This window comes from Cavia porcellus, unplaced genomic scaffold, assembly GCF_034190915.1.
Source record: "Cavia porcellus strain 051 isolate PalLab524CR breed Dunkin Hartley unplaced genomic scaffold, mCavPor4.1 scaffold_8, whole genome shotgun sequence".
In the NCBI taxonomy this organism is placed as follows: domain Eukaryota; kingdom Metazoa; phylum Chordata; class Mammalia; order Rodentia; family Caviidae; genus Cavia; species Cavia porcellus.
Genome location: NW_026947491.1, coordinates 86,175,996 through 86,195,981, shown reverse-complemented (window position 1 = coordinate 86,195,981; position 19,986 = coordinate 86,175,996). Strand labels below are relative to the sequence as shown.

At 38.0% G+C, this 19,986-nt stretch overlaps 1 protein-coding gene across 1 annotated transcript in view; it reads right to left on the bottom strand.

The window, feature by feature from the left end:
- Positions 1–19,986, bottom strand: part of Nedd1 (NEDD1 gamma-tubulin ring complex targeting factor) — a 39,257-nt gene continuing 19,271 nt past the window's right edge. The window contains exons 7-16 of the mRNA XM_003475877.5: positions 16,439–16,668; positions 14,838–15,039; positions 14,274–14,472; positions 11,444–11,572; positions 9,103–9,150; positions 8,186–8,388; positions 7,035–7,191; positions 5,984–6,140; positions 1,984–2,050; positions 1–1,616 (exon numbers count right to left, since the gene is read on the bottom strand). Coding sequence (XP_003475925.2) covers positions 1,512–1,616; positions 1,984–2,050; positions 5,984–6,140; positions 7,035–7,191; positions 8,186–8,388; positions 9,103–9,150; positions 11,444–11,572; positions 14,274–14,472; positions 14,838–15,039; positions 16,439–16,668 — 1,497 coding nt within the window. The 3' untranslated portion in view covers positions 1–1,511. The remainder of the gene's footprint in view (positions 1,617–1,983; positions 2,051–5,983; positions 6,141–7,034; positions 7,192–8,185; positions 8,389–9,102; positions 9,151–11,443; positions 11,573–14,273; positions 14,473–14,837; positions 15,040–16,438; positions 16,669–19,986) is intronic.

Genomic DNA, 19,986 nt, shown 5'->3' with positions numbered 1-19,986 from the left:
TAATTTGTCCCATTTCTTTTAATAAAGTTATACACATGTACAGAAAAAGGCAACAGGAAAATATTAACAGATTTAAATTTACAGCAGGTAGGCAAAACACACTAATACTGTATTATGTCTTCCAAACTGATTTGATAGTGATGGATAAGGAAACTGTACAAGTCATAAGGCTTTGTAATCTGGTAGGAAAAGATCATTTTAACACCTTTTTATGCTTTCTTTAAGCACAAATGTACTTTTACTTTAAGGCCTACTGGGGAAAAATAAAGTTATTGTTTTTCATCTTTAGAAAACCTGTTAGTATGTTCACTTACCTAAGCCTTTTAATAGTTTCCAGCACTTTGGAAAAAAGAGTGTGCTAAACTAGGGCTGAGTGTGTTCTTTTGACTTGGTTTTTTTGTTGTTGTTGTTTTGATTTTTTTTTTCCTTTTAATTCTAGTATTTTCAACCCAGAATCCAAAACAGGGCAGCAGGGCTGGATAGACAATACAGAGATTAAGTCTTTGGACAAAAGAGAACAATAACATAAACAAGTGAGCAGATGTCCTAGTCAAATGACACTAAAAGTACAGATCACAGCAGGTAGCTGAATATGTCCAACTAAGGCCAAAGAAGTGAAAATTCTTTTCAATGAACCTTTACAAACAATCTTATGGTAAGGGTAATAATTTAAAAATATTCACAAAACACAAGGAATTGGAGAAAGTTTATGCTACAAACCATAGAACAGAATAATTCATACTTTTTACTTGAGGAAAAAAAGAGGTAATAATACTGTAATATTCTGCATGTAATATGAAATTTTCAGATTGTATGCTGAGTCAGAGTGATGAAAACTCTGTAGTATAAATTTACATTATTAATTTACAAAATGATCAGTAGATATATCAGCTCTCACAAAGTTAGCAAATACCAACTAAGAGAGCTAGCCGAAGTACAGTAGCACAAATGTGAAAGATATAATTTGTACAATTCAAACTTTCAAAAATTATCACATGTATATGTAATAAATAGCCATACTTGATGCCACCAAGCTAAAAAAATAATTACTAGCCAACTGTTTTAGTCATCAGTGGCTTAAAAAAATCAAATGTCATTTTAAAATTTCTGCATAAAAATAGAAAGTATATCAAACTTTTTAAATCTCAAATGCACCTCCCAAAATTTGTAAGGTAATTTGTCAATCATTTATATCAGTAAAAAAAGCGTAATTAAAAACCAAACAACCTATTTTTATGCAATTTTCTTCGCTCATGATAAAGGGCACTTAGTGTACAGTTAAAGCTTTCAGAAAATAAAGATCCTGTGGCTTTTAAGGCAAAAGATTACGGTAGTATTTAATATAAAAATATACATATTTTAACAGAGGATGATGACACAATGGTTGGTACAAAATCTGCAACATGAAAATAACACCATTTCCCCCAGAGGATGAGCACAATACTGACTCTGTGTAGTTCTGTGCTGCCAGAAACCACAAGTTATTAAATACTAAGGGATTCACAGAGAGATCAAAAGTGAGCCCGTAGTCTTTTGTTTTCTTCTCGTAGTCTTTCTATTTCAGCTACTAAACCTTCATTCACTGAGAACCTTTCCAGCAAAGAATGCATTTCATTCTAGAAAAAAAGGGAAATGTTTTAAAATGATTGGTGTTTCACATTTACTTGGTAAGCTCTGTTTCATATACTTCCCGCTATCATTTCTCTCTTGTTCAATTAACTAGCTGAATGATATTTCTTATATTTAACCACAAATATCACTGGTAACATTTAGAACATTTACATTCACAGAAAAGAAAGCTATAAAAAAACTAGCTTCAACTATTACAAGTCTTTAAAAAAGGCAACCTGTTAAAATGTTCTACTTACTAGATACGTGAAACTCTATCTTCAAATCGAAATGATAAACTGCATTCCCTATAACGGAGTGCTGTCAGCCCCACACCGCTCTACGCTCACTTGAAAGACAATCTGCGGTACATACCAGCTGCATATGAAACTGTTTAATCATCTCCACTTGCAGATTCACAATGTCCCGGTGGCATGCTTCCCTAGGAGAAAATGCAAAACGCCTGTCAGGAGGGTAACACTTCACCCAGTTCTACTCAGGAAACAGATTCCTGTCTACATCACTCAGGAAACAGATTTTTACAGTTTCAAATTACTGGACCTCAATATTTATCACAAAAATAAAAATACCAACACCCCTGCTAGTTACTATGTGTTAGGCACTGTGTCAGGAGCTCACTCCATCCTCACGGCCAGGAGCTATCATGTCACTAAGCCAGCTGTAACTTGTCCAAAGCCACCCAACCAACAAACGGTGCGTTTACAAACGTAAAGCCAAGCTGCCCACCGTAGCTCTCCTACCATACTGCATTCCTTTGGGTTGAAATAGCCAAGAAAGGAAAACACAGACTTAAACAAGAAACAGACAAAGTGCATTAGATCACAAATATCTGATTATCAGTGCTTTAACTACTAAAATAAAAGTTCTAATGGAAATGTGGGTGGCTGAAACATAAAATGCAATTACTTCATGCCTCCAAAAGCAAAACTAGAAACACTGGTTACTACTCACCACCCAACTCAGGAGCTACAAATTTATCAAGCCAGAGGAACTGATACCCCATCTGACACCCCCACTTAACAGCTGGGGAGGCAACCCAAGAAAGAAGCTGTTCTTCCCCTATTTCTCAGCAAAAATGTTCTCCTTAAAAACTACATTTGTACAGTACTTTTTTTTTTGTCTTGGGTACCAGGGATCGAACTCACGACTGCCTGCTTGCAAGGCAGGTGCTTATGCCGCTGAGCTAAATCCCCAGCCCCTGTACAGTACTCTTTAATATGTTTTTATTGTGCTTGTTGTGGGGCATCACAAAAGGATACAAAACTCCATGTAGTCCTAAGCCAATTATACTGGAAAGACACTTCCAGGTTTGCAGTCTATCTACTCGTTTACACTGGTATATTCATTTTCCTGTCAACTGGTATCTGAATCATTTTCTAGTTTTTCTGAACATGTTGTTATAAAATATCATGTATAGAACTCTCAATCTGCAAATATCAATAAACCAAAGATATATCCAGTCCTAAGCCTAGGTGTACACTTGTCCAATTTTATAAAATCACAACAACTGCTTTTCCAAAGGGTAGTATTAGTAGATATGCTCATCATTAATGTAACGGTTCTCCTTGCTCTGAGACTTGGCATTACCACACTTCTCACAGTTTCCCCACTTAACAGCTATGAAGTGGTATCTTGCTAAATCTGTCCTCCACTTATGGGACTGTCTAGGCCATACCACCCTGACCACACCCGATCTCATCTAATTCTGGGAATGAACATGTTTCCTCATGTTCATATATTCCTCTTCTATAAAATGTCTTTTCAAATATTTTTCTTATTTACACGAATTCTTTATGTAATATGATCTTTTGCTAGTGGATCGGTACTGCAGACATTTTCTTATCCTTTTACTTTGTTAGTGATGCCTTATGATAAGAGTTCTTATCAGTAATACTCAAATTTACTAATCTAACACTGCAGTCAAATTCACCAATCTATTTCTATGGGTAATGTCTTTATTATTAATCATTTTTCTACTCTGAATTTACAAACTCATAAAACTTTGTTTTTACATTTAAACTTTTAAAAATACAGGACTGATTTTTTAATAGTATGAAATAGGATCTACATTTATTTTTATACAAATAATCATATTCCACAATTTACTGATCATCCCATATTTTGGGCACAAATTTGCATATTACTTCTGTCATTCATCCAGTTTCCTTCTAGGCTCTCTGAGTCCTTTGGCTAATCTGACCACTCTGTGCCAAGGTAATATATGGATTGTTCTTAAAAATTATGTTTATTCCATCCAGTAAATAAGTAAATAAGTCCTCCTTCAACCTCATTTTTCTCTAACATGTCTGTCATTCTTGGATCTTTCCCTTTTATACATATTTTGGAATCATTTCAACACCATCTTCCGAATAATCCAGTTGATACACTGACTGGATTGTGAACTGATAGCTTCACAATACCTGTACATTTATTTAAGTGTTAATGTTTTGCAATACTTTAAAACATTTTTTAATAGAGATCTTTACCACCTTTGGTTGGACTTATTCTCAAGTACCTTATTTTTTGTTTTCAAAGCACTTCTAAAAGTTTCCTTCTGCTTTGTTACGATAAAAACTGTATTCGAAATAGAAGTTATCAGAAGGCTCGGGAGTGGGCCAGTAGCAGACTGCCTTCCTAGCATGCATGAAGCTTTGGGTTCCATCCCCAGCACCAAACATTCAACCAGTCCATCAATGACAGTATCAGAGAACCACCAGTGCAGCTAAGACTAGATGAGCTGAGGGTCTTTAGAGAAGGAAGCCGACCATTTTACCTCCTTTTAACACTGACGCCATAATATGGAAAAAGAGGCAGCAGTGGCCTGGAGCTGGATCTAAACTTTCACAGATTTTTAAAGCCCAAGTGAAGGTTTTCACTACAACCCCAATTATATACTCTGCATTTATTTCCACCACAGATCTCATTGAGGGCTTATGGAAAAAGAAAAACACACACAAAATTGGAGAGCAACAGGCTGGACAGAGCCCAGCCGCTGAGGCACAGGGGCAGGGAGAACCAGAACACCTCAAAGGCACTCCAGGGCCTCAGGGACCAGCTGGCGGCTGGCGGTCTGTCCCAGCCGAGGAAGGCCGGCTTTTTGTAAGTTTAATAAATATTGAATAAAGCAACTTATCAAAGGGATGCTCACTGAATGCAGAGAGAGAGATGACAGAAGAAAGAAATGGGACTGTTACATTATGGAAGCCTGGGGAAAATGCCCCAAAATAGGGGACAACCACAAATAAGTAAGTCAAACACAGAGCACATAACTACACCACGGTGGGGAGAGAGGCGATGACACAGATGGGGTCAGCGCACTCAGCTGTGGTAACACGCACTTCACTCTGGCCGTTCTCACAAGAACAAAGTTTCCTTGCCAATCACAAGTGAACTAATTCACATGGTAAGGACACGCGCAGCGGGACACGTTGCAGCTGTCCCATAACCTGGAAAAGCCACTGGGCAGACGCTTGCTTCTGCATACTTGGTATCGGCTACACCAACTACTATATACTGTAAACACTAACACGATGCTTTTCTTAAACTTTTTCTAATATTAAAATTGTATTTTAAAAATAAATGTGTACCAATGAAACCACATATCTTCAATAATCTTGTTCATGATAATCCAAGAAGCTGTAGGTTAAAAAGGTAAACAAACCACTAAAGATTCTAACAATTTAAAAGTTTCCAAATATTAAAACAGTAAGTGAAAAGCAGCAGCATTCTAGAGCACACTGACAAATCAAAGGATGGGCAAGCCAACCAGACGCTGGGCATGGTGGCGCCGGCCTGTAAGCGCGGCACTCGGGAGGCTGAGGCAAGAGGACCACTGCAAGTTCAAGGCCAACCTGGATTAAAACAGTAAGTTCAAGGTCAGCCTGAACTACACAGTGAAGCCCTATCTCAAAAAGCCAAAAGAAAACAAGACAAGGTTAGATTCAGGAAAGATCCTTTTTAATGTTAAGTATTACACCATTCTGATGCCTATTTTGAAAACTGCTATGGTTAGTCTTTAGAATACCTTTCTTTACTCTGCGCAAACAGCATACTTAACAGGTGATCCATAACTATCACTTGTAAGGACTGTATATAGGCTCACAAGATTCTCACCCTGCACGCTAAGACTTTCCTGTCAAGTTACCTAATAATTGCTCTAGATAAATGTCTTTTTCTAGCTGATGGCCAATGAATTCAGTGCAATCAGACTGAAAAACTCCCCATGTTTTCTAGAGCTTTAGGGTTACCAGAACCTAGACAGTAGCAGCCATCAACATTACTTACAGCTACTCTCATCTACTAACACAACAGAACTCCGAGGTCTAGGCAGAAAGAGACACTTCTCAGTTACTACCTAAAGTCATCCAGGGTCTCCTGGATCATGTTCTGGATAAAGCGGATCTGAACCGCTGTCAGTGGCGCATTCGGGCGACTGCTTCCGATTGTGTCGACTATCCTTTCTGAGAGGGAACTGGCCACTCCAGCAGCAACAGAGGATGCTATCTTCAGATCTAAAATAAAGCACGGAGAAAATATTAATAGTCCACGAGGACTAAGAGACATCGAATATTCCCAAATAAGATTTAGAATGAGAAAACTTGAAAAACTGGCAAAGAACAGGGTTCCTATGACACTTAGAAAAATTCACTGTCTGGAATACAAACTTTAGAATCTTTTTAATGACATTATTTCTAATAGTCATTTATCTATATGTATAAACTGCTGAGCGTCTAATGTAGTAACACATGACAGAGGGATTAATCTTGAAGAATCTCTGAACCACTTCCTCTTGTTAAAGATGAATGAGACAAGCCTCCCACAAACCAGATATATCAAGATGATTAAAAAACAAATAGAGAACAGGAGTAAGGCAGTGCTCCAGGCAAAGCCCTAGAGTTAAGGTAATGCAACACATCCACAGAAACTTCAAGTAAAATGCAGAGGCCCATATAAAAGAGTTGCTTCTCCATGAGGTTTCTTCGCATAGAAAATTCTTAAAGGGGAACCTAACAGTCCTTTAAATGCAATCAAGTTTTTATGCATCTATGGCATAAATTCTTTATATTAAAGGGAAATAATATAAAGAAGAGAAAAACAGATTTATAGTTTTAAGTAATCATTCCTTTTCAAATAATCCTATAATTCGATCTATACCGTATTAAATCAAAATCTTGTAATTAGAGTGAAAATGAAACACACCAAATGAGGAACAAATTAATGCTGCTGGACTTTACCATCATACACACCTCACTCTCTCCAGTGAGAAAGTCACACTACAAAATGTCCATAAACTTTAAACTCCTGCAACTCTTTTTCCAGTCTATGACCTTTCTATCCTTTCCAAGTTAAACAGGAAAGTTATTCAGCTTAACACTGACAAACACCGGGAAGCTTTACGAACTTACTTGGAGTTGAGGATCCATTCACGGTGGGTTCATGTATCAGTTGGGCTTCAATTTCGTTCTCTGGCTTTTCAAATTTCTCGAGATTTCTTGTTTGGTTAGAGGATGGAGAGGTATTCAAATTTCCAGTTTCAGCACCAGAGGAGATCAACTTTGCAAACTTCACATTTAAAGTAAACAATTACTTTAATTTATAATTTGTTTTACCCATATTACTTCTAAAATTTTATGTACTTTCCACTTTTTTTCCAGCAGGTAGGACCAGGGAAATGAAGGAAGAAGAGGAAAAGATTTCAAAGTAAAACACGTATTAGGACTAGCTGCGAAGTAAGTCCACTAATCGAAACCAGTCACAACAACATGAGGAGGAAAAGCTAATTTTCTAAGCATCTGCTGTTGAATATAATTTAAAATGCAAATCACTCACAAAAAAGAAATAATAAAAAATGAAAATCTCCAAGCTCTCATCTGGTAAACTAGACAGAAATATTTGAAAAATAAATCAAAAGACATTTTTGTACTTCCTGCATAATTTTTCAATATTACTCTAAAAGGTAAATTTGGAAATACATACTACACACCTAATAGATTTGCTCTTCCTATAATATCTGATCATTTTGAAGTCTTATATAAGAAATTAAATTCTATGTTGGATACTGTAATTTTAGCAGAAAGCATTAATAATGCGTTCCACACTTAGCACCATCAAATCTGCACTGTCTTAAAGGACTGAATTATCAACTTGATGCCTAGTGCTGTAAAAACACGTATTTTAGAAGAATTAGGCTATAAATGTTCTTACACAGGCGAACATCTTAGAAAAAAATAGTGTTAAGTTTACAACTGCTGATACTTTCAACATATCCACAAATAGACTCCGAAAGTGTTCGTCAGTTACTAAAATGTTGCATTATGGGCTGGGCATGTAACTCAGTGATGCAGCATGTCCTTAGCATACCGGAGACCCTGGCTTCTAACCCCATACTCTTCCAGCACACATACACACAAAACCCAAGGTGACATCAAGATTGTGAGGAAGGGTGTCAGTAAGCACATATAGAGCACTGTCAATAATCAGGATCCATGCCGGGGCAGCAGCCTGCTCTCAGCTGACAGGCACCCAAGTGACGTCAGTCCCCTGTCCACACGGATACCTGTTTGAAGGAGTCTGTAGGGTCCTGTTTTCCCAGGTATGCTTTCCTTGACTCAGCTGTCAGATCAGGATTTTCATTTTCTTCCTTCCCTGGAGATCCCAGGAAGACATTAAGAGGACTAGAATGCAATATTGGAGTACTTGAATTTACTAGATTTTTTCTTGGAGGAAACACTGAGCTCAACTGTGGGAGGAAGTCAAAGCCTGAAAAAGAGGAAGAGACACCATCATGGCCATGTGCATGTGGTTCTTCAGCGAGGCACTTACCCCGCTGGGCAGACTAACACGCAGCAGACACAGATCTGCACTCAGGAGTCGAGGCGGCTTCTCAGCTCTGCTCTTTCACTGAGGCGTACTCTCGGGCACACCTTTAAAACTCCTAAGCTCCACCTTCTGATCTATAAAGGTGGATGATGACATACGTCTCTTACAGTGGAGGCTCAGAAGAATATGGGAAAAACCTGAAAACTAAAAAACACATGGACTGGGGCACTGTCCATTTTCCGTAACTGAGGAGCGTTAGTTTGGTTCTCTGACTGACCCTTGCCTTCTCCTACCAACGTTTCTGTGCACTCCCTTCTCTTGGGGAAGACCAATCACACCTAGAAAAGGGCTGTCTAGCAAAGGGGAAATGGCAAGGGTGCTGGGACTGGCTTTAAGATCAGGCCACTTCTCCCTTGTGCGTTCTCACTATTGTGAACGCAGCTCCCGATGATGCCCTGACGGAAGCATCAGTGAAGACCTGAAGCCAAAGGTAGCCAGCCACGCCAGTCTCAGATGCTCAGCTCACAGAAATAACAAAACGATAAATGTTTACTAAGCCTTTCAAGCCTCCAAGTGTTGATATCATCTGTTACACAGCAACAGACAGCACAGTATCACTCCATTGTCCTAAAAGTACTTTCAAGTTGTGCTTACCTTCTCCTTTGCCAAGGAACTCATCACTTCCCTTGTTAACCACAGCATCTGCAGTAAAATAAGAGAATCAAAGTTTAAACAGTGAAAAGTAAGTCATAGCAACTGAAGTTTCCTACTTTCTCTAAAGAGTTCAGAGACTAATGATCTTAAGAAGAATCCAAGGGAGGTTAAGGATTAAAGCCAGAACTCATTTAAGCCATTCTCAATCTTTCAGCTTCACACACAGCAGCAAAAACGAAGATTATTCTATGATACAGTTGCTTAATGAGTCAGCAAAGTATAGAACTAGCCATGAAAGGGGTTTTAGAGATCTACAGTGTAGTTTTGCCTACTTCATTTCATAGCTTTCTCACTGTGCACAAGTCTCTTATGCTACTAAGCTTCAGTATCTGCATCTTTATAGTGGGGATAATGCTTTAATCATCTCACAAGTTTTGAGGATCAAGAGAAACAATGCACAAATATTTTGCAAGCAATATGGTGTTATAAAAGCTTATGATTTTATATTTATTTATTTTTAATACTGTAATGTTATTTAATAGTACATAAACAAAACCTGCTTATGTCAATTTTATAACAGATTAATAAAAATGGGCGAAAGTCAAATTCACCAAATTCAAATGGTTAACAAACACGATTTTCATATTCATAGGGAGATTATCTCTTTGCATGTGTATATACTCCTGCTTCATACACTGCATGCTGACACACACATTTTAGAAAATATACTACGTAATGAGAGCATTTTTATTTAAAGATGAAGAAACTGAGGCATGAACAGATGATGCCTTTTAGCAAAATAGGTACATCTTTGACATTATCAAATTCCTTAACAATGAAAATCAGCATTATTTTTAGTATCCATGCTTTTCCTTATTAATGACATAAAACCTTGATGGAGGGTAAAAGCCTCAAATTCTAATAATGTTTTACAAAAATGACAAAACTAAATTTATTCATTTCTCTTAAAAACCCTCTCAGAAGACAAAATGTGCAACCCTGACACCTGTGAACAGCCGCTCCTAGGTCCTCCCGAGCGCAGGTTCTGCAGCGGGAGGAGCGCAGGGTCCCCAGGCCCAGCGCGGACCCCGCCTTCCTCCCCACCCACAACCTTCCCCTCTCTACACTCTGCTCACTCCTCTACCACATGGGAGCCGGCCGGTCTGACCTGCCAAGGTAAGCAGGTATTTTCAGACCAGGGTAAGGCAGAAGACAAGAACTCTGGACCACTGCCTAGGATTTATTCCTTCTGATTATGAAATGTAGAAAACTTCGGAAAGACAATTTTTTAAAAAAAAAAATTGCATAAAATCATGAGTTGGTGCAGCAATTTTAAGATCCTGCTACTGCTGACACTCAAGTTTTCAGAATTATAAATAAAACAGTAGGCACACACATCTTCACAGGCTTCCCTGAATATGTTCTGAGATAAATTTGTAGAAATGGAATTACTAGGCCAAAAAAGAATGAAAATTTAATTGTCAAATTATCTTCTAGTTATTTACCTATTATGACTGATAATATCACCATTGGCAATAAGACTACCTTTTTAAGGAAAATAATACAAACATCACAAACAAAAAAGGACAGCTAAACAACATCGTAGGCTCCTCTACTGTGAACAATGACAGAGTGTCCAATGATTGGGCTGGCAGAGGCATCTTTTAATGGTAACATTCACAGGACATCATGGGTGTGGGGTGGTACAGACAGACACATGGTACTTTCACATATAAAAAATGAGATGGTCTATCATCTAGCCATATACTCCAAGAAAACATTTTAAAAATGGTAATTCAACACTAATAATCTTAAATATTTGAAGTCAGGAAGCTGTATTTTGGATTCCAAAATATCCAAGATCTTATGGGGATTTAGAAGGAGATATAAGTAACACACTGTCCAGGATGGTAACAGTTCCTTTAAGGAATCTGCGTAGCGTTTAGACATGTAGCTCAGTGTCAGCAAGCTTGCATGGCATGAGTAAGGATCTGGGTTTGATCGCCAGAACCATGATAAATTTTTGTGAAAATTAAAACACTAACTTAGGGCCAGAGATATAGTTCAGTGGCACAGGACCTGCTTGGCAGGTGTGAGGTCATGAGTTCAATTCCCAACACCAAAAATAAAATAAAATCCTAACTTGAGAACTCTCTGTATAGTTATCATGTGAAAATTACCAGAGTATTTTTTAGAATTACAACATTCAAAATATTAAGTATAAAAGAAAAGGTACCACACAGGAATCATTAGACCGAATCATTACCCACAACGTTTAGAAAGCAAATGTAATGACCAACACCGAGAGAACAAGATCCACTGATCTGAACGCAGCACTTACCGTCTCGAACAGGTGAAAACATGTCTCCTAAACTACTTTTTCCTGTGTCATCGAAGCTGGAGAAATCCTGATTTCTTCCACTGTCTGTTTCCTTGAATGAAATATCTGTATTTATGCTTCGAGGCAAAACTTAGAAGAATTTGATATAAAATCAGTGTTAGTACCCTCAGAAATTACACTGTAAAAATTAACATTTATCACATTGTTGGAATTTTACAACTGTGAACTTCTGGAAAAGAAGCCAAATGTGGCAACCAGTCACCCAACTAGCACTCACGGGGAAGGAAGGTTCCTCAGGAAGAAATACAGTAGTTTATTTGTTCCTGTTGCAACATTTGATAAGGACATCCATTTCAATAAGGAGATTTTCTAAAACAATTTCTATACTTTGCTGCCCACTTAAAGTATGCTGAATGCAACTTACAAATGACTTCACTAACTTCTGTAGATTACGGAGAGTAAGGCAACCAGAACATCAGACTCATGAAGAAGAGCACAGTATGCAACACTAGAAAGGCTGTGGCAGTCTATCCCTCCGGCACTACGAAGGTGACACACGGCTTTAGGGCAGGGACTTGGTAAGAACCCTGCAGGCCCCGTGGCTTCTTGCTTGTTTCTCGGTTAAGAGTGAACTCTTGAGACTGAAGAACAGAGCTGAAACTCTGCCTCTGGGATGGTAGCATGTTACTCTCTCACATTTTTAAAAGTATTTTATTCGGTATCTCAGGATCAAATGAAAACTGCCCAGGCCTCATTAATGAAATCAACAACTGCTACAGAATTAAAACCGAACAGGGTCATTTGTACATCACAGTAACTGAGACACGGTCACACTGTGAAACTTCCTTTCCTTTTCTAGGTCATTAACATATTTGAAAGCCGCACTTTACACAACAGTAGTATGGTACTGGCTAAAAGCAGTGCTAAGACCTTATTTTTATTCTTAAAAGGCTCTGTTTCCTAGTGAAAATGAACACCAGTAACAAGTTGTAGAGGTTCTTTCCAATAACTAAATAAGAACACCTTTAGGAGAAACAGACTTTTTTCAAACTGGAGATTCACACAAAGCTTACAGGAACAATGTGAGGGTGACAATCCTGACAATTCTTTTTAGAAACAAGATCATTTGCTGAGTATCTGCCATGCACCAGGCATTTTCTTTGATTTTTCACAATAAACCTAAAGCTCAAGAGTTCTTCATATTATACTATTCTTAAACTTTTCTGTAACACAGCAATTATTTGAAAACAAAATTAATAAAAAATCTCCGTGTGAAGGAAGAATACTCATTTTGCAGGAGATTTTGGGAACCTGCCAATTATCACTAATTAGTGATCTAGCAGACACAATTCTTTTGTTTCCTAATTAATGTTGTCATTCTTAAGCAAGAAATTACTTATTAAAGACTAAACAAAGAACACTGATCCTTCGAGTTTACCATAAATGAGAAATTTTTACTTTAAAAAATTATGAATAAATTAACAAATCTTAAAATTTTGAAAACAATTACCAGTTTTCATTACATAGTTAATTTAACATTGACAGTTATTATTAAAGGTAATATTTCAAAAATAATTTCTTTTGGGTCAATAACAATAGTATTTGTCTCTAAGAAGTCTTTAAATAAGGACCTAATTACAATATTTGTAATCTGCTATATTACCTTTATTCTATAAGGTGATGTAGATATTCACAGAAAAGTAATAATGAATATACCTTAAAAGCATATTTTTAAAAGTTTAAAAAGCTATTCTATGTTACTAAGACTAAAGTTTTGCTGCCACTTACAGATAGTAAATTCATATTGAGAGGATATTAACAAATATTTTTGTGCCTGTACTTGTCCTGACAAACATATTTCTACTGAGCACAGTGTTTTGAAAATCACTGATGTACCATGTAGACCTTTAAAGAACCTGTTGCAAGCTCACAGTACAGCATAATTTCTAAAATGCAAACAAGTTGCTAAGATTTACAAAATATGATCTTTGTTACGGTCAAGCTGCGTAGTAAATAAAAGTGAAACGCACGATTCTCTCTTCATGAAGACTGACTGAATTCCTGTGTCAGAACTGTTTTAACAGTATGATATGAGAACGGAAGAAATCTTAAAAAAGGTCCCACATTTTCATCTCAAACTGTGCTCTGCCTAACATGTGCCTGGCACTCGCCAGCACTTAAAAATATTCATGGTATCACCTTAGTTTTCTCTCGAAGATGTGAAATAAAAGGAGCCATTAATCACTTTCCTTCCCCCATGAGGTGAAATCACGACGACAGCGGCCAAGTTCCACACGCTCTGCTGATGAGACGGTGGCAGCCACGCAGTCCGCAGCGATATTAAAGATGAGTGACTTCTGAGCGGGCGTCACTCTATTTTTAAAACAATCACTGTTTCTCAAAAGTTCACCTGAGGGCCACGTGGCCCCATGTAGAGCACGTGCCTGGCATGTTTGATGGTACTGGTTTGATTCCCAGCACAGAAGATGAAACAAAAAGCACACAGAGCCAGCTGTAATAGCACAAGCTTGCAATCCCAGCACTCTGGGAAGCTGAGGCAGGAAGATCGTACTTTTGAGCCCAGCCTGCACAGTTTAGTGACTTGGCAAGACATGGTCTCAAAATAAAAAAACAGAACAGGTTTAGGGATGTAGCTCAGCGCAAAGACTGTAGGTTCCAACCTACTCCAGGATTGCTATTAAAAAAACAGCCACAAACAGAAGTTCATCAGAATAGACAAAATATGAGCACTCTATGAACTTCTTGAAAACATATCATTTGATGTTTGGGGAAGAAAAAAACCTCCAAATAACACACAAGTAACATTTACCTGCTTTGTCCTGAGTGCTAGGGACGCCTTTGGCCACAGCTGCTGTCAGGGGCTGCGACAGAGCGGTGGTGACGGCGGCGGGGGCCGCTTCCCTGACAGCCCCGGAATTCGGAACCCCTGCCCCGGTGGTCGGGCTCACGGCAACGCTCCGTTTGTTCACTGCTGCGGCCTTATTTGAGCAGCCTTTATTTAAACCTGACTGAAAAGAAATGAAACATTCAAAAGCTCAGGTTACTAATGTCACTTTACACATTAATATTTTATACATTCCCAGTTAGGTTTAAAAATTCACTTTCCCTCATAAATCTTAAGTTTGTTTACAGAGCTAAGTTTCCCTCTATAGCAAAACAAGCTTCCAAATACTTTCAGAGAGATGTATGAGAACTAAGTACCAAAAACATGTTTTTAACTAAGAATCAAATGGCTTAAAATAGTATTAAAACTACTTAAATGCTATCACATAAAATTATGAAGCAATATTATACTCTGAAGACATAAATTTTTCATATTTTGAACTGAAATTTTTTTAGTAAAATTAAAAATGCTAAAAAGAAAATATCCCACCTTAGTAAGGGCAGTGGAGCACTGAAATGCTATACACTGCACAGATGTCTTGTGGGCGCTGATGGTTTTAACTGGTGATTTCAACATCCTTAAATCATACAGATAGATTTTCCCACGGGAGGAGCCAATCGCCAGAGTGGCGCCATCAGACATGAAATCGACTGCAGTGAGAGGAGCCTCGGCCACTAACGTCTTCACGAGCCTTAGAGGGAAGGAACAGAGCGCACGCAGCTGTGTCTGGGTCGCGGGCACAGAGGTCCACGTGAACGAGTTATTAACAACCACATTATTCAGCAATGGGTGAGCAGCATACACACCCCAAAAATGCAGAACTTGTTTAAAACAGAATTTCAGACTGTTTTAGATGGCAGGAAAAGGACTGCTGAGCAGCATGTCTGAAAACACCACACTGATAACCAATATTTTACAAAATAATAGGCACTAATTAAAATACATTTAAAACAGTAAAACATGAAAAGAGAACCGAGGACCCCTGCATCCTGTTCATTATTCAGTCCCAACAGGCACAGTCTCCACCCTCCAGCTCCACAGCTCTCTCTGAGTCATCCCCGCCTTGGCAGTGCGTGCGACAGACTCTTAGCTGTTGCTCCACAAACCAAAGCTCTCGCCTTAGGCTGAGGTGGCTCTAAGTGTCCGCTTTTCACTCACTGAGCTGCTTAGGTCTCAGAGGACTATGACCTTTCACAGGGCAGCATCTGCTACTTTGTTTGGACCAAAAAGCTAAGAGGAGCACAATCCATTTAAAGCTGAGCACGTCACTGGTGTCTCCTACAAGTGAAAAATGGCTCACATGCAGGGTTCTCAGGAATGATCACAGGAGAGAAGACAGTGGCATAAAGGGCAGTCAGCGTTCTAGCATGGACACAAGGCTTGCTAGTCCCTACTCCTCTCTAACAGTAACAGTAACAACCTACATGAGCATTAATTTTAGATGCCTTGACAATGACTGTAGCACTCTTGCAGCTGGTTTTTGTGGGGTCAGAGTAATCAAGTATATCTATAACTTACGGGGGGGGGGGCATAAGGGCCTCTATGTACCCAACTGGTGGCAATTTTGTCCCTGGGAATATTTGACAACTTCTGGAGATAGTTTAGGCTGTCACAACTCAGGGAATGTTTTGAGATTTAGTGGGCAGAGGCCAGGGATGCTGCCAAGTACCCTACAACAGCCAAGACAGAAACCTGCAACAAAGAACTGTGGGCCCCAATGTCAACATTTAGAAACTTGCTCCAGAAAATAAATGTTAAGGCAAATTAACCGTAATGCTTTAAAAATACATTAGTCATATTTTGAAAAAGAGTAAGTATGTTAAAACGAAGATGTGAAGTCATTAAGATGCAATCCCTAACACGCACTTCCCAGATACATCCTACTATCCACTCCTTTATCCATTTGTTCTGCAAGCGAAGGGAAAAAAAAGAAAAACGAGAAAACTCAATTTCACTAGATACATCACGTATAGAAAGATTAGATCTCCTGGATATAATCCAAAATCTATCTGAGTGACAAAAACTGTCTATCTGTTAATGCTTTAGTAACTATTTGCTAGTAAACTGAGAAATGACTATCTCACACTTACTTCTTACATGAAGTGTCATACAGGATGATTCTTTTATCCAGGCCTATGGTTACAAACAGCAATTCATTGACAGGAGAGAAACAGATGCCTGAAGCCGGAGCTTTGTGAGTGCTGCCAAAGTTATGGTACGGACTCTGACTGTTCACGTCCCAGAGAGTGACAAGTCCATTATCGGAAACACTGCCCAGCAGCGATTTCTTATACACTGAGTACTTCAAATGCCGAATAGACTATAAAAACAGAAGAATAAATTTCATGTAATTATGCAAACTATAAGTCAACTACAAATTCACATGAGGCTTAGGATTTCTCTGGTTTAAAGAGTGACAGATTTCAACTTGACTATCATAATATTATTTAATGAGCTCTAACACAATCCTGAATCATACAAATTATTCTCTTGAGCATGTTTCAGGATTTTACCATCTTGGAGTATAGCATCTTCAATCTCTCCCTTTTCTGAAGAAAACTACAATCAATATGTTGAGATTACTGACATTAATCCACAGGGTTGGAAGATCCACCCCATACATACAGACACCAGTACATTCACATCATGAACAACTAAGAAAACGATGGAAGATAATAAAAAACAATTTTTCGTGTTTTTTTCTATATGCATTTTATTTATTTATTTTGGTACCAGGGATCAAACTGATGCCTCACACTTGCCAGGCAGGCACTTACTCTGCCAAGCTAAATCCCCAACCCCTCTATATGTATTTTAGGCACTTGGATAGATTTGTTTGAAGCCAAGTACGTGAGGAGTTGGTGGCAGTTCAACACCTGAAGCGTCCTACAACAGTAAATGACACAGGAAGAACTGAGGCACCCAGACGGGCACAGCACCCTGCCCACTCTGGGAGGCAGCAGCCTCAAGGCACAGCTGGCCTTCCTGGGACCCTGAAGACGCTCTCCCTTTGCAGCTTCAGCTGGACCAGAATAAAGAGATCTCAGAGAAAAACTGGCTGAATTTCACTCATGTAGGACTCAAACTTGTGTTGACATTACAATTTACTATTCTGAGAATTAGGTATTTTACATTTAAGTTAATGCATAATCTACTTAATTTTAAATTAAATAAATGCATGTTTTAAAATCCATTTGCCTCCAATGGGAAAAAATGTTTAGGAATAATATAATACAAATCTAGTTAAGAAAAGTTTTTGTTACCATATGCCTAAGGTAAGATAATCACTATGCTCGTTCATTACATTTGGTTTCTCTATTCCATATGCTAAAGTACAAAAAGAAAATGTTGATTTATATAGTTCCTTTTTTGCTGAGAAAAAAATGTATCTGCTTGCAGAGACAAATCTTTTTTCTGATTTACCTTCAAGGAAAAATAAGCTACATGAATCTTGACTACATGACACAGAGATTCTTAGTGAATTATAATTAATGTTTGTAGAGGCATATGCCAGTCCAGAAAAATAGTGACTTTTCAAGGATTTCCGAAGCACTTTAAGAGCTCACAGCTACAGTTTTTTACATCATCTAAACTGGATGAAATGCTCAAGCAAAATGGAAACAAAACCAACACCGTAAGATCACAGATTTGGTAGATTCTCAAAGTTCACAAAGTACACATTAATATTAGTCACAGCAGGAACATTCCCAAAACATCCTTGAGAAACTGTTCTCTAGAACAGAGAATGTACTACTTTATTTAATTAACTTTATAAATAGTTAAAAATGTGTGTTTTTTGGATAGGTCAAAACCTGGATTTCAGATAATGCTTCAAGTTCCTGGGACCTACACTGCAATACGTTGAGAAAAAATAAGAAAGGCTAAAAAAATCCCAAGTGCTCCTCTCAGACAGACCTGGCTGCAAGTGGAGGCTCAACCAAACTCTTTACAATGTAGGAAAGCACTTAAAGCTCGCCCAACCTCAGTGTTCTCCTTTACAAGATATAAGCCACGCTGGCCTCCATGTCAGGACCATCCTGGACATTAAACAGCACTTCTGCCCAGGTCCAGGAGACAGCAGCTGCCACCACGCCCCACAGGTCCACATCTTTCTCGTCCACTTCAGCTCAGGTTCCATCCTCCAGACATCTTTTACATACACTCTCTAAAAGATATAACTTCCCTAAATATCTGCCCTTTAATCCTTTGGTACTATCAACAGAAAAATTTTTCTCAACTCTCCGAGACATCTATTAAATCACCATTTCTTTAGAGTAACAAGGTATTAGCTAAAATTGATCCTGGATAATCATTGCTCCCGTACATTATTTAAAAAATAGAAATTCATTGCAGTATAAGCAATACTTATTAAGCATTTCTCTTATTATAGATAACTTACTTTTTTGAGTAGGGAACTACCATGAAGCTTGTGAAAAATAAAATCCTAGCTCTATAAACAATAATGCTTTCTTATAACACATTATGACTATGTAAGAATACATGTGCTTATGAAGTTCATTTATAAACATAAAAATAGATCACTTACTATGGGTAGAGCTATGACAAACATTTTTTTCAATTTTTTAAGACAGAGTCTCCCTATGTAGTTCAGGCTAGTCTTGAACTCACCATGTAGCCCAGGTAGGCCTCAAATTCATAGACATCCTCCTGTCTCAGCCTCCCAAGTGCTGGGATTACAGGTGTGGATCACCACATAGCTATCACCAACATGGCTAATCAACATTCTTAAAGGACCAAGTAAAAATATTTTTGTTTGCTGTTGTACTGACAAAAGTGGGTAGAGAAAATGTATAAATAAGCATGGCTGTGTTCCAACAAAACTTTATTTACAAAAGTAAGCAAGCAGCCCAAGCTAACCTTTGTCAAAGATACCTGACGCTTTCGTTTTTCAATCACAAAGAAAGCAAAACTCACTCATACTCTTACCACCTATTTAACATCTTAGGAAGGACACTTTTAAAGTATTTTCCTGTGTGGCTGTGTATGCTCAGTAAAATATATCAACAGAAAACCAGATCTTATGTTACTATTAAAACCATCATATCATTTTCTAGTAAATGATTTTAATTAGTCAACATATAAATGCATGAATACATCAATTTACATAAATAATATAGTGTTGGACATTTAGGTTACTCCTAATTTCCAATAACACTGATTATCATTTTTAAATATTGCCTATTTATGAAAGAATTTGCATTTCATTGTTGCTCATGCTTATAGGTTTTTGACTCAAAAATATCGAATCACCATTTACCTTCTTTTATGAATTGCTCATTAATTAACTACCAACTTTCTATTGAACTCTTAAGAGTTTTAAATGCTAATTTGTAATTGTTAATATAACAAGGACATAAAATGCTCTCTCAGGTTGTAAACAGCTTCCCAATTTCCTTAGAGTTTTGTTGCTCTTTTCTCTAGCTTGTCGTCAGAGGTTTTAAATTTCTATGCCTTGCTCTTACGAAATGGAAACAGTGAGAGAATACCGTAATAAGGACTCCTCCCTCCGGAACGCTGCACAAACCCAGAGCTTAGGACAGTGACCAGCCAGACCCTGGCTCCCCACAACCACACTTGGTCGTTCCTGGGCCATCAGAGCTGGATGCACCTCAGCTGT